Below are 14,668 nucleotides of genomic sequence, written 5' to 3' on the forward strand. Positions count from 1 at the left end.
ACGTGGGTACACTGGTACATTGGTACCGTAGCGCCAAGAGGAGAAAATGTTTGGAGGGTGACGTCGCAGGTGGACACTCAAGGCAAGTCTCGCGAGGCATCGGGAAAGGATCAGATGCATAGCGGCTGAGAGTCGGCTCCTTCTGCGTGCAGGTCTCGCGACATGCCAAGGGAGGCCAAGCGGCTAGTGGCTTTGAGTTTTTGGTTTGGGGGCGCCACATACGTGCTTATGCCGCTTCCGGGCGTCGGAACGTGGCGCTGAGAAACTGGAGATTTTCTGGAGAAATTTGAGATTTCGATTTTACGAATGGGGGGGAAGAAGGGGTGGTTCTATTGGAATGTTCCAGGATTGGTATGTTGGAGTATCGAATGTTCTATACCGCCACTGAAGGCGTGGGCTTTGATATGAGCTTTTTGCCGTAGATTTTCTCCATAATAATAAGTATTCTATTATGTTGTTTAATTTTATTTAATTTTATCATTCTTTTTTTTCTATCTTGTCCATTTGCATGTGGAGAACCAACATGGATTGGCTCATGGATCATGGTGGAGGATCTTCCAATCTTTTTACCTCATGGAGAAACTGGTCCGGCCTACCACAGTGCGTCCCCTGCCATCTACGGGGAATTACGGGGATGAAGAAGTGGGTCCAGGGTCTGAGTTTTCTCTTTCCTCCATCTACCATTCGTTCCTTCTGCTACGTTTGGATACATGGATAACCCGAAACTCCTTTTACGCCCAGAAACTGCCTAGAAAGCGGCCGAGTAGGTACAACCGAATCATACTCATGAAACTCGTTTCAGTTGCCTATTCTATTCATTTTGGCCCCCGAACTCTCTCTCCATGCCCCGATGCCGACGGCCGGCGTTCTGATCACGGCCCACCCGAGTCCGTCTTCCAGCTCCCTTATAGGTCCCGAGTGTTGCTCAAGGCCATCCCCGCGGGGATCGCGGTGCGAACAAGGCTTCTCCAGATGAGCCTACTACGTTGGAGGCGTTTTTTCGCACTCTCACAAACCTGAATCTTTGAATCTCGGGCCCCCTCTCTCTTTCTCCACGCCGTCAACAACGTGGTTTTGGTCCGCATATCCGCATCCGCATTGCACAGATCTCCGAATTCCTTCCCGGGTTCTCTATGGCCCCCTGGTCTCCATCAACCCCTTGCGGCGGGGCATCCCCTATTAATAATTAGACAAGGGACTCTTCCCGCATCGAGTCCACTTCTGTAGTGTTACGTGATGCTAACTGGCTATTGGGTAGTGGAGCGGAACCTTGTTCCCGTTCTGACTGCTAATTAGCCGTTCGCTTAATTAACTAATCTGGCCAGCCGTGGATACAATGTTTGAGAAATTTCTACTGTATACGATCAAAAAGGAAAAAGAAAAAAAAAGAAATTAACATGATGCCGGACATTCGCTGAGGTGATCCCGATATTTCTCGGGAAAAGGCTTACGGATTACAACCAGGCCGAATGCTTAGCCGCGCTTTGACAGTAGTGGCGTTCAGGTCTTTGCCATGTGGACGGGGTGTGCCGGTGGTAGAATTGCCATTCCGCGCTATGATCCATGGGTATCCAGATGAATGGCTAGCCCTGAACCGCTTGAGGCGTTGGGCTTAAATCGAATGTTCGATTTTTCATACGTTACATTCAGAATGTCATATTAATGGCACCAGTCATGAGGTCACTTATGGCAATTCCTTCAAGCAGAAAAGGGTAATGGAATGAGAATATGGAGAAATTATGGAGTATAGTCACAACAAAAATAAACAGTAGAACATAGGTACAAGGCCCCCGGGGCCAGAGCCTCGCAACTTCTAACTCTTTAGCGATCAATACTCATTCCATTCGGCTAGGATCGGTAAGACATTCATAATCCAGTATTTTGGTTGGATTCAAGAAAGGTGCATCAGTGGTAGATGTTCCCAGCGAGATTGAAATTAATGTGGAGCGCACAAGAAAAGACCGGTCTTCGTGGTCTCTTGGCAACGCCCAGACTGGAGACGATGTTATTCAAATGTTATGATAATGACGGAATGTCAAGAAAAAAATGCCTCGCGGAGGACTTTCGATCCAAGCTCTGCCCTGTGGGCAAGGAACCGACGTAGACAGGATACTGTTCTACTATTCTGCTAGCTATCACGGCCATTGTACATCAAGAAAGATAAACTCAAGATCTATTGAGCCTAACATCATTATCTCTAACCTGTCAGGAACGCGCGGGGTCCCCACGAGTCTATCTCCATCCCATCCTGGCAAAGATCCTCCGGGAAAAAGACAAAATAGAGCAGAGATGACGATGATCATAAACAAGTCACGCGCCAAAAACCGGTATACGTTAAATTAACTCCGCGATCAATGCCTTTGAAGTTGAATCTAACAATCCTATTCCAAGGCCAAGCCAAGACCCAAGAACCGCCCCATTACACTGTGGATTGATTCCGCGAACAGATGCACACGAAGTATCCGTAAGCCAAGGCGCTAACCTTTCACAGCAAACTTTCCAGCACTGCAATGCACAATGCACAGTGCACAGTGAAAACAAAGCAGTACATTGGCATATTGTGGAGAGCTGGGTGAACAGAACGCCTCGCGGATCATAGTAGCAAATTAGATTTCGTAGGATTACTGGTTAGATTGCTCGGCTGCACGGTCGTCTCGTAAGAGTAGGTCTATCGGGATAGGACTGGGATCAGTCACGCGATGCTAGTTACGATAGGCTGCAATCATTTGCGAGGCAGAGACTAGGAATCCAAATGGTCGAATAGGTTGCATGTGGGTTGTGTTAGCGTGGATTTTTCACTGGGTTTTGGATGGGTTGGGTAGGTTTCGCGGGTCCAGGGGTTTTCGCTGCTTGCGGAGATCTGGTTAAAGCGGCGAGGGAAGAGGGACTAAGGCGGAAATTATGGAATTCCGCGAATGGAGAATTCATAATATTTTTATTATTCTATGCTATTTTTATTTTTATTGTTGCCCTGCGCGATATATACCATATGATCACTTATAAGAAGGAATAGATGTGCAAGATCTACAAAGTAATCTCGTTGATCTTGTGGTCTTGGTCTGGGGTATGGGGCGGAGAGGATTCTCCCTTCATCCTTCTTTAGTCATGCGAAATTACTATGTTTTGGAGTCAAGGCTACAGATCCTCGAGACCATTGAAGAGGAATAAGCAAATACACATGCAGGGGTGTGACCCGAAGCGACACGTAAGATTTGATCTTGACTGACGAATTCGAAATGTTTGTGCTTGATGCAAGTCATCCTGCCTACATGTATAGTCCAGTCCAGACCTATCCAGCCACAACTTGAAAAGCGAGGGGTCAAGAGTCCCAATCTTGAGCTTACATTTTTCTCGAAGGGACGAGGATGCACAACGAAGAAAAAGCAATTATATGCAACTATTCAAAGTACGGTCTTACATTGAGCCTCACATTGGAAAGAGAAATTTGGCATTGAGGAAATCATATTATCCACGCCCCCGGGACGTAAACGCTAAGTTACATACAGCTAAGCTATCATAGAGGATGCAGCTCTATTCGGATATGCACAAGGAAATCTGAGTGGACAGGTATGAGGCCAGATGTGGCCACAAAGTAAAAAAAAATTGGAAATTGAAAGAAAAAGAGGCGGACCAAACAAGATTCGCGGGGAAACACCAGCGCGAGAGTGAATAGGAGATGCGCTAGCAAATCAAACATTAATGAGGGATGGGTATAGCAAACATTGCTTTCGGATGAAATACAAGACAAGAGGAAAACACCAGGCTCAAAGGGTAAATTGAGTGGTAAGTGATTTTGTGCAGCATAGCAAATGTGGTGGAGGAAATAGACATTAAATTGTCGGGGCAGTGGGATTCGGCTGCCCGAGAGAATTGAAGAGGTACTCTGGCGGTACGCGTTGCATGTCGGTTGGTCGGTCAGTGCCAAACGTCTGCGGTGCAGCAGAGTAACCCTGGCGGCGGCGCTGGATCTTGTTCATAATGACACCAGCCGCGACGATGAGGAAGACGCAACCCAGTGCGCAGCAAAAGGCAACCAAAACAACAATTCCGTTGGAATGGTGGCTCGCTAAGAGGTAAGGATTAGCAGAGATTCGATAAAAAAAGATAGTGACTCATCTACTCACTTTTGGTGGAGAACGGGTTCTTGTTCTCGGTGAAAATTTGTGCCATGCTACCAGCATCGCCGTTAGACTTCGATGACAGGATGAATGGAGTCACATCGGTTCCGTTGTACAGGGCAGCCGAGGCATTGCCGAAGTCAGGAATGACGAGTTGGCCAAGAATCAAAAGGGTTTGGTCGTCGCTCAGAAGTGAAACAGAATCGTGGTTCTTGTCGAGAGGGAGAATTTCCAATCCACGAATGACTGTTCCCTCGGAAAACAGGTCACCAGGGGATTGGAACTTGGAGCCGTCGTAGTGTCGGAAATAGGCTGAGCCATTGGACGATGTACCAGCGATCCAAAAGCTGGAGACGTCTGCGGAGGCGGGTGTGAATACAGAGAGCGTTCCCGGGATTTCGGACTGGGATGCACCAGACACGGCAGTCCAGGTTTGAGACTTCGTGCTGTAAGTCGCGACCTGTGTAGTTTTGCCGCCAACTGTCATGTTACCCGCGGCATAGAGGGTCTTCGAGTCTGCCCATTCAAGAGCAACGACGCTTCCACTGATGCCCGTTCCAGGCCAGCTCCAGGAGTTGGCCTTGGAGTCCAACATACACACAGTTGCACATGGTAGAGAACCGGCCGTTTCAAAGTTACCTCCAATGTAGATATCAGATGAATCGGGTTGACGAGCAATAGAGTTGACAGTAACAGGTGAATCACCAGATCCGTAAAGCGTCCACGGCTGAGATGGGAAGTCTTTGTCGGTCAAATCGTACACAAAGAACCCATTCACATGAGAATCGCTGGTGATATTTCCAGTGATATTGCCACCAACGAAAAGGGTGTCGTTGTAAACAGCCATAGACAGGACAGTTGAGTTGCTATCAAAGTCCTGGGGCAGTCCATAGACAGATCCATCAGTGCCATTGACAAACGCAACGTGAGAGATGGAAGATCCACTACTGGCAGTGGCATTGAAATGACCACCATAAATGGTAATATTGCGACCAGATTCATTATCATAGGCACCAGTAACGAAACCACCTGTAGACTGCGTTTTGTTGACGTTGATAGTGACAGGGATAAGATCGATATCGCCATCGGAGCTTGACAGAGAGATTGCATCGGAAGTCGTGTATCCGGCTGTGGCGAGGCTCCCAGCGAGGATGGAAGTATCATTCACAGAAGCGACCGCAGCCAGCTTACCAGCAAACTCCATTTGAGTCACATTGAGGGTCTCAAGCCATGTCTTGTTCGAAGGAACCCAGATAGCGAATCCTGGCACATAAACTGCACTGTTGCCATTGCTGGCACGTATTTGAGTGAAATCGCCGCTGACAGCAATAGTGGTCTCGTTGACGGTAGACGACACATTCAGGTCAATGGGAAAAATTGTTGAAACGGGCCCGTTCAAGCCGTCTGCCAACGCTGACCACTTCTTCGAGGAGGATGAGTATGCTGCGACATGATACAAACCATCAACACCACCGTCAGAGCTGTCAGTGAAGTTTCCACCGACATAGAGATATTCATCAAGGGTAGCCATGGCCAAAACTGCGGCGTTCAAACCGCCCCCTGGCATTGCAGTAGCATTTCCATCGCTGATGGACATGATGTTTTTGATACTTTTCTCGGAAAAGTTACCACCCACATAGATCACATCGTCATACTCCGCCAAAGCCAGGATCGAGGCATTCTTGTTAAGCGACCCGCCGACCATATCAATAGTTGAGTTAGCGGCGTTGTTGGATGATACTGTGGAGGTCGGATCATAGTCGTATAACCCATTCAAATCTCCTGACTCGGAGTCGGAGTCTGAGCTTGAATCCGAATCAGACCTCTTGGTCATGTTGAAAAGTGGGTTGAACTGCACACGCCAAGCAGCAATATTGACATTTCCCTGGCCCGCAACTGGTCGAAGGGTAACACTGGGGCGGAAAGAATCGCTGGCTTTGTCGACATGTCCAGAATATAACGTACGTTGGCTGACATCATTGTTCGTTTGAGGAAAGGTGGTAGAAGATGGGTTTGACGCACTATTCTTGGCAGCTGTGACAGTAACGTTAACTTCACCTCGGGAGTCGCACGTATTACTTTCAACGCATCCGGGGGTAAACATCAAGATTTCGTATTTGCCAGACTCCTTCACGTCAGGTTGGAACACCACCGAGGCATCGGTAGCATTGGCGTCAGTCACTTGAGCAGAAAGGTAGGTAGAATCGGTGCTCCATGTGCCGGTGACAGTCGACTTGGCGCGGTATTCAATATCGCCACAGGTGGGCTCATTGTACTTGTCAACGGCGTATGAAAGAATATTCTGATGGAAGATCTCGATTCCGTTCAAGCCAGCACCTTGACCATACCATGAGTCAATGTCAATTTCCAGACCGGGCATGCCAACAGGGTTAACGAATGTGAATTCCCGGTACTTTTCGCTGGAGTCGTTGGAAAGTGGACAGGACTGGTCACAAGCGGCCTTCTTGCCGGATGAATCGGTATATGTTAGATTCATGATACCATCATCGGGGATGGCGCGGAGCTTAAAGGTCTTTGTACCACGTCCATCCATATGAGTGTTGTAAAGGCGAATTTTCGATGGGTAGAAAGTGTATCCAAACTCCGCATGCCAGAATCCGGGAGCGTTGTCTTCAAGAAGCCAGGTCTGGCCCTTGCCTGCTTTACCACTTGTTGAACAGATAACATTTCGGGGATCGATATAACCACTGAGGGTGGTTTTAGCGTCGGAAGTAACGGTCGCCTCCGCCAGGTTGAGCACCTGCAGCTCGTTCTTAGTGGAATTGGTCGTAGAATTACCAATATCGTCGAAAGATCCTCCGAAAATGATGTGTCCATTGTCCGCCTTCAAGAGTGATGTGACGGGTCCGTTGAGCCCTTCGAAAGAAAGATCGGTCCAGCCATCGTCGGGGCTCCAGGCCATCGCATTGGAACTGTTCTTGTGGGTGAAGGTTCCGCCCACGTAAACACGGTTCGTGCTCTGGTCGCATGCGACGGCAGCAACAGAACCATTCAGGCCTGGCAGAGCCGTAACGGTAGTCGAGTTCGGGTTGAACAGGGCAGCACCACGCGATTCCACACCTCCCAAAGTCGTAAAGTTACCACCGACAAAAATTCCGGCAAAGGTTCCGTCTTTCTTCGTAAAGGAGCACATGGCTTGAATCGGGGCATCGGCGGTCGAAAGGTTCGTGAGAATGCCATTAGGTAGCGGCGTCAGGATTGATGATGTGTTGGAAGAATGAGTGACCTCCGACTGGCCCTCATATTCGTAAAGGGTAACGCCATCGAAATCACCGGTGATCGAGATCTGACCCAGCTGGGACAGGTCTAATTCGGGAAGCGAAACGGCATCGAATGTTAAGGCGTGTACGGTCGGCAAAATCGTCAGGAAGGTCGATAAACCAGCCGCCGCGGGTCCAAGCAATGAAGAGGTCTTCATTGTTTAGGATGCGACGACAGGTGGAAAGTGAGTTGTTCGATCTTTGAATCGGGGTGAGGGGGGGGGGGGGGGTGGTCCAACGAGGAACAAAAAGGGCCGAATTGGTTTAAGGCAGCAATTCAGGAGTAACGCGTAGAAAGGAACGTAAAGAATGTGGCACGGAGGAAAAAATCCGATTTAGAATCAAAAGAATGTGGTATGCATATTGAGACCGAAGTCTCGCTGCAGAAAAGAAGAAATCAACGAATGACTGGTGGTGATGGGGGTGAAGAGAAGAACTTGACAGGGGCGAAAGTGCCGATATGGTGATGTTGATTGTGGTGGTCAAGTCAATACAGCTCATTACCCCCAAATACGTCAAATACGTCAAATACTTCAAATACAGTGATTTCCACCTGGGGCCTGGGGGAATACTGTGTTTGACTCAAGGGGGAAGAAAGAGAAGCAAACTAGCAAGATTCGAATCCACATCAGCACTAAACAGGCGAGATTAACGGGATCTGATCCAATCATTGCTCATACATCCCAGCCTCCCGTCTAATTGTGGGTCTGTAGCCCGTGGGTGATGTTATCGCGGTCATGCCAGTGGTAGAATGGAAAAATTCATACTGTACAGCCTATTAAGATTGGCATCGCGAACTATGACGATGTCCTCTGGATATTCTATAAGATATATTAGAATCCTCAGAGATTTCCTAGATTCACTGTTTTGACCGTCCACGAACCCCTAATATCCAGCTACGTCGAAATGACGGTTAGCTGCTGGTTGATATGAGGATCTACATCAAATCTCCTCCCCTGGTATCCCTACCGTTAACTACTAAACTATAATCTTCAAGCATGAACCATAACAATTGCACATCTATATTGGTATATTGGTGAAATATTGCTGGTTGAGAGCTTCATAGCACTTTTATTATCGATGCCCGGTTCTTCTGCACAGCCCTTTAGCTCCAATACAGAGTGGGTCGACCGGTCATTTCCAGATCAAAATCGATGTTTAGTATGGCGAGTGATCTTAAATATAGAACACAACGGCCCCGGGCCCACAGATGAAACCTGAACGACCGAATGCATACGCGGTCTTCTGGGACATCTGAGATACAAAATGGGTCCTGTGTCTGAAGATTTTAGGCAACGCTCTCCACAGTAGTACGTCTTTGTATGATGTTTTATCTAGTGTGTGTGGTAGCATATTTTCAAGTTTTCTATCTGGATCAGAAGTAAGGGCGTTTCCTTTAAAGTTTATCATACAGCACAGTTCTCTCAGTAGATAAACTTATGAAACTTAGAAAGAATATGGTTCAGTATTTACATAACATAATTAGCGTACGAGGTTAAAATTGGTTGTGGACGCTAGGGCTGCAGCTATAGTTCGAAGGTGGCATGGTGCCGATGACTTCAAGGTGGATGAAAGAGCACCAACTGGTGCCTAAAACAACACCTGGTGGTCCAGAATTGGACACCGTGGAAGGATAGACTCGAAATTTCATGACTATAAATATTCATGCTTAATGAAAACTGCTAGGTAGTGTTTTAGGCTCCCGGGCCTGGGTGAAAATTGAAACTTGAACGGGGCAAGCTATGGATATATGTCCAAACATTTTGAAGTTCAATTGCGACTAAAATGTAATAATTTTCAAAGAAATGTTGCCCAGGTGGTAAATTTGAATTTTCAAACTATTAGAACTTGAAGCTTATTACCTTTATACTAGCATCGCATTATTAGGCATCTAAATAAGAACTGGAGTATGCAATAAACGATGACTGTTATAGATACTTCGGTCTGCTCCAAGCCTCTGGCAATTCAAGCCTCAGGCACCAACAATACCCAAATTGGATGAAGTGGTGACCCTGCGGCGCGCGACAACGCGAACTCCCGAGAAATTCTGAGAAGCTATCAATCCTCCTCCCCACACCCATTCTCCCCCCGTCCAACCTGCACCTCATCTGCGACATCTCCGATAAAACTTTGCTTTTTGATCCGATTCCAGAAATATACTCACAGAGAGCTTCTCCATCATGTACGATCTCCCCTGGACTCCACAAACTCCAACAGCGCTGACTATCTTTAAGGGAGAGCTTTGACAATATCCACCTAGATCTCTCCGAGACCGCCGGCAAATGCAAGTTGGCAGAGAGCGGTCTGGGCTGGCGCCCATCTGGCGGCGGTGACACCTTTACTTTAGATAGCAGCAACATCGGTGGCGCTCAATGGAGTCGCGCCGCGAAAGGATTCGAATTAAGGATTCTATCGCGATCATCTGGTGTCATTCAGCTGGATGGCTTTGACCAAGAGGTAACTGCTTGGATGTGATAATATGCGCCTCGAAATTGCTGAGACTGACTTTTGTTCTTTGTTCTAGGATTTCGAGCGCTTGTCCAAGGCTTTCAAGATTTGGTACGGGATCAACGTTGAGGCCCGCGAACACGCCCTGCGAGGATGGAACTGGGGAAAGACAGAGTTTTCCAAGGGAGAATTATCCTTCAGCGTCCAGAATCGACCCGCCTTTGAAGTCCCATACTCCGAGATCTCTAATACCAATCTTGCTGGAAAGAACGAAGTGGCGGTGGAGTTCGCACTCTCAACGGCGGATTCCAATGGACAGCCTGCTGGTAGAACTAAGAACCGCGGTCGCAAGGCTGCTGCAGGCCCCGATGAGTTGGTGGAAATGCGATTCTACATCCCAGGCACAGCTGTGAAGAAGGAGAAGGCAGAGGATGCCGAGGGCGACGAGGAAGGAAAAGAAAATGATGAAGAAGAGAAAGAGGAGCAAAACGCGGCCAATCTCTTCTACGAGACGCTTATGGACAAGGCTGAGATCGGAGATGTGGCTGGCGACACATTTGCTACGTTCCTGGATATTCTGCATCTGACACCTCGGTTGGTACATCTCTCCTTTCCAACAATTTCATTACTTATCCGGTTTTTAGTGGTCGTTTCGATATCGACATGTACGAATCATCCTTCCGACTCCGCGGTAAGACATACGATTACAAGATTCAATACTCCGCCATCAAAAAGTTCTTCCTGCTCCCTAAGAATGACGACACTCACACGCTCATTGTGCTGGGTCTGGACCCTCCTCTGCGCCAGGGTCAGACCCGTTACCCGTTCCTGGTTATGCAGCTGAAGCTGGACGAGGAAATTAGTCTGGAACTCAATATGACAGAGGACCTGCTGCAAAGCCAATACAAGGATAAGCTGCAACCACACTACGAGGAACCGATCCATCAGGTGGTCACCAAGATCTTCCGAGGTCTATCCGGTAAAAAGGTGATCATGCCGTCTAAAGACTTCGTCAGTCATCACGGCCACCACGGTGTCAAGTGTTCCATCAAGGCCAACGAGGGTCTCCTCTACTTCCTAGATAAGAGCCTGATGTTCGTGCCCAAACCGGCGTCTTACATTCAGATGGAGCATGTGGCGGTGGTGACGATGTCGCGTGTTGGCGGCGCTGTCTCGGCCAGCCGCACCTTTGACATCACAGTGAGCCTGAAGGGCGGTCAGGGCGAACACCAGTTCAGTAACATTAATCGGTAAGTCACTTTGGACAATTTCTTACAATTTCTTCGTGTCATGAGTCTTGAGTCTTGAGTCTAATATTTTACTTCTTTTCTAGCGAGGAACAACAACCGCTGGAGGACTTCTTCAAGGCTAAGGGTATTCGCATTAAGAACGAAATGGCTGAAGAAAGCACTACTTTGCTCAAGGCAGCCCTTGACAACAATGATCTGGATTCCAGTGGTGATGAGGGTGTCGCTGCCGACCGTGGCTCGGCTGATGAGGATTCTGATTCTCCCGACGAGGATTTCAATGCCTCCTCAGACTCTGATGTGGCTGAGGAGTTTGACTCTGACCACGAGAGCAGTGGAGGCAGTGACGAGGAGATGGCCGATGCTTCTGATGGTGGCGGTAACAAAGATGTTGATATGGATGAAAGCACCCGGCCTAAGAAGAAGAGCAAGACCGGCAAATAAACATGTACAGCTAGTTTACAAATCTCTTTTTACTGTTGGTTTTTCTCACTTTCTTTTTTTAACTTTGGGACAGGATTAGTTTATCCTATGGCGTTTTACTTTTTCTAAGATGGAGAACAAATTCTATACTGGAGCTCATCCTATAACCTCGATTAAATCATCAGTGCCACTGGGTTTATTAGGCTGATCTCCCTAAGAATTAGTATAATTAACAACAAGATTAGTTATTCCTTTGCTATCTATAATTCTCCCTCTTCTCTGATATTATTGGGTTAGAGTTGCTGACTGCTGACTCCACTGGGTCCCAGTGGAGAATCACGTGGTCATTTCCCCCGTTTAACCCCTGATCCATTCGATGTTGAGCCACGGAGTACAGACTTGTGTACAGACTGTATACAAGGTAACTGGGGCCCTGTACATGTATAACTGACAAACTCAACATGCAGAGAGGTTCAACCCATATCGTAGGTTTAGACCTTCATTTTTCTCTTTCAACGAATCTTTGAAGTAGTAGATCGGAGATACTGTCCTACATGTTCGAGATCATGATACCTATAAACAGCCCTGGAGATATAGAACGAACTGGCAAGAACGGGGGGAATTGATATCCGACGGGTCAATGCTTCTTGGGTTTGAATTGGGTTCTTCACTTTGTCCTCGGCCAACCTCTGTCTCTGTCTCAACTGCGTAGTTCGTCAACAAAAAATGCAGTAGTAGCCGTAGCTCAATTACCATATGTAGGTGTGTTGGTGAAAGAGCCATGCAAATGCAGTCAAAACCCCCGAGGAATGCGCTCAGTTCTGCGGTGTGTTGTCTTTTGGGATGTATGTGGTAGGATTTATGATACATAGTATTATAGCATTAAATAATTTGATGTATCTTTTTTTCTTTCTTTTCTTTCTTTAATTTTCCCTTAATTTTTCTCTTAATTTTTTCCCATTTCCAACGTGTATTTTGGCGCGGGTCGATCCAAACCCACTCTGTAATAGCTGGCCCGAACACCTTCGACACGTCCCCCCCCTTTCTTTCCCAGACTGGGCCTCAACTTCCCTCCTACTACACCACCTCCTTTCCTTTCCTTTCCTTTTCTCTTTCTAGACCTGTACGGTTTCTCTTCCATTCGCTTTTCTCTTTAATCCCTTTCTTCTGGAAAAATTGCCCTCCCCCCTTTTTTCTTTTCGAACACTGTTCGTTTAGGTATGCACCCATCTCTCCTGACATTTCTGATCATCATGAAGTTTTTTTTTTTTTTTTTTTGCCCTTTCCCTCGATTCCAATGGGACCCCACCAGCCTCTGTCAATGCGGATACTGACGATTGAGTTGAACTATAGGGGTTGTTTAGCTGTTACTTTTCTATCGTCCACCCATCCTACCCCCTAATTCCTTGTCCAGACATTCGTCATGTGTAAGCGAAATCCCCGAGACGAAAGCCGTCATCATCCCCGGAAGGCAGATCCGGCCCCCTCCCATGAATGAATCGCAGACTGATGGCATTTCTCTTTAGCTTCGCCATCTGCGAATGGTTCCCCCGTCGCGTCCCGCGACTCTCCCACCCCCACTCCCAGCAGTGGTAAGGAGTCGCCGTTCGTTGAGCGCAGCAACCCCATGGGAACCGGTATTTCCCAGACAGTTAGCTCCCGCGACCCAAAGGCCGTTGCTGCAGCTGCAAACGATATGAAGAACGTTGTCCGCCGCAAGCTCACCGGATATGTTGGATTCGCCAATCTGCCCAACCAGTGGCACCGCAAGAGTGTTCGCAAGGGTTTCAACTTCAATGTTATGGTGGTCGGTACGTGAAATCTATAATACAGATTGATTCAGCTGGTATGGATTTACCCATGGAATCAATATTTCTGACTCTTCTCTCTAGGTGAATCCGGTCTCGGAAAGTCTACCCTCGTCAACACCCTGTTCAACACTTCCCTGTACCCCCCTAAGGAGCGTACTGGACCCAACGCCGATATCATCCCCAAAACTGTCTCCATTCAGTCCACCAGCGCCGATATTGAGGAGAACGGTGTCCGCCTCCGTTTGACCGTCGTCGACACTCCTGGATTCGGTGACTTCGTCAACAACGATGACTCGTGGCGCCCTATTGTTGAGAACATCGAGCAGCGCTTCGACACTTACCTTGAGGCCGAGAATAAGGTCAACCGCAGCAACATCGTCGACAACCGCATCCACGCCTGTGTTTACTTCATTCAGCCCACTGGCCACTCCCTAAAGCCCCTGGATATCGAGGTGATGCGTCGCCTGCACACCAAGGTCAACCTGATTCCCGTTATCGCCAAGGCCGATACCCTGACCGACGAGGAGGTTGCCAACTTCAAGGAGCGCGTACGTTTTATCTCCTGTTTGGAATCTTTGGACTTTGAGCAATTGAATTTGCATTAGGATCTTTAACTGACATTATTACTCTTAAAATATAGATTCTTGCCGATATCCAGCACCACTCCATCCAGATCTTCGAGGGTCCCCGCTACGAGCTTGATGACGAGGAGACCATTGCCGAGAACAACGAGATCATGTCCAAGGTACCTTTCGCCGTTGTTGGTGCCAACTCCGAGGTCAGCGCTGCTGATGGCCGTCGTGTCCGTGGCCGTAGCTACCCATGGGGTATTATCGAGGTCGACAACGAGGAGCACTGTGACTTTGTCAAGCTGCGCCAGATGCTGATCCGCACCCACATGGAGGAGCTCAAGGAGCACACCAACAACTTCCTGTACGAGAACTACCGCTCGGACAAGCTCACCCAGATGGGTGTTGCTCAGGACCCCAGCGTGTTCAAGGAGGTCAACCCTGCCGTTAAGCAGGAGGAGGAGCGCGCCCTGCACGAACAGAAGCTATCAAAGATGGAAGCCGAAATGAAGATGGTCTTCCAGCAAAAGGTATCCGAAAAGGAAAGCAAGCTGAAACAGAGCGAAGACGAACTCTATGCCCGACATCGCGAGATGAAGGATCAGCTCGACCGGCAACGCCAGGAGCTAGAGGACAAGAAAGGCCGGCTCGAGAGTGGTCGTCCCATCGAAGAAAAGGGAAGCAAGCGGAAGGGTTTCTCGCTTCGTTAAAACCCCAACTCCAATGCCCGCTGTTGATGTCCGCTAATTCCCATTCCAATTCCCATTGCCA

At 48.1% G+C, this 14,668-nt stretch overlaps 3 protein-coding genes across 3 annotated transcripts; 2 read left to right on the forward strand and 1 right to left on the reverse strand.

Moving 5' to 3' along the window:
* Nucleotides 1–3,830: 3,830 nt before the first annotated feature.
* Nucleotides 3,831–7,557, reverse strand: N7478_011239 (uncharacterized protein; the record flags this gene model as incomplete). The annotated part of the gene is made up of 2 exons (XM_056927453.1): nucleotides 3,831–4,066; nucleotides 4,125–7,557. 2 exons carry the CDS (start codon nucleotides 7,555–7,557, stop codon nucleotides 3,831–3,833), a joined length of 3,669 nt encoding a protein of 1,222 aa, XP_056774501.1.
* A 1,840-nt stretch (nucleotides 7,558–9,397) lies between these two features.
* Nucleotides 9,398–11,538, forward strand: N7478_011240 (FACT complex subunit POB3; the record flags this gene model as incomplete). The annotated part of the gene is made up of 5 exons (XM_056927454.1): nucleotides 9,398–9,405; nucleotides 9,634–9,856; nucleotides 9,924–10,441; nucleotides 10,492–11,097; nucleotides 11,181–11,538. The coding sequence occupies 5 exons, from the start codon at nucleotides 9,398–9,400 to the stop codon at nucleotides 11,536–11,538; spliced, it is 1,713 nt and encodes a 570-aa protein (XP_056774502.1).
* Nucleotides 11,539–12,940: 1,402 nt separating this feature from the next.
* Nucleotides 12,941–14,607, forward strand: aspB (septin AspB; the record flags this gene model as incomplete). Its single annotated transcript, XM_056927455.1, has 4 exons — nucleotides 12,941–12,944; nucleotides 13,044–13,328; nucleotides 13,410–13,876; nucleotides 13,969–14,607. 4 exons carry the CDS (start codon nucleotides 12,941–12,943, stop codon nucleotides 14,605–14,607), a joined length of 1,395 nt encoding a protein of 464 aa, XP_056774503.1.
* Between the last annotated feature and the right edge of the window lie 61 nt (nucleotides 14,608–14,668).

This window comes from Penicillium angulare (genome assembly GCF_028827245.1).
Source record: "Penicillium angulare strain IBT 27051 chromosome Unknown utg000008l_segment0_segment0, whole genome shotgun sequence".
Classification (NCBI taxonomy): domain Eukaryota; kingdom Fungi; phylum Ascomycota; class Eurotiomycetes; order Eurotiales; family Aspergillaceae; genus Penicillium; species Penicillium angulare.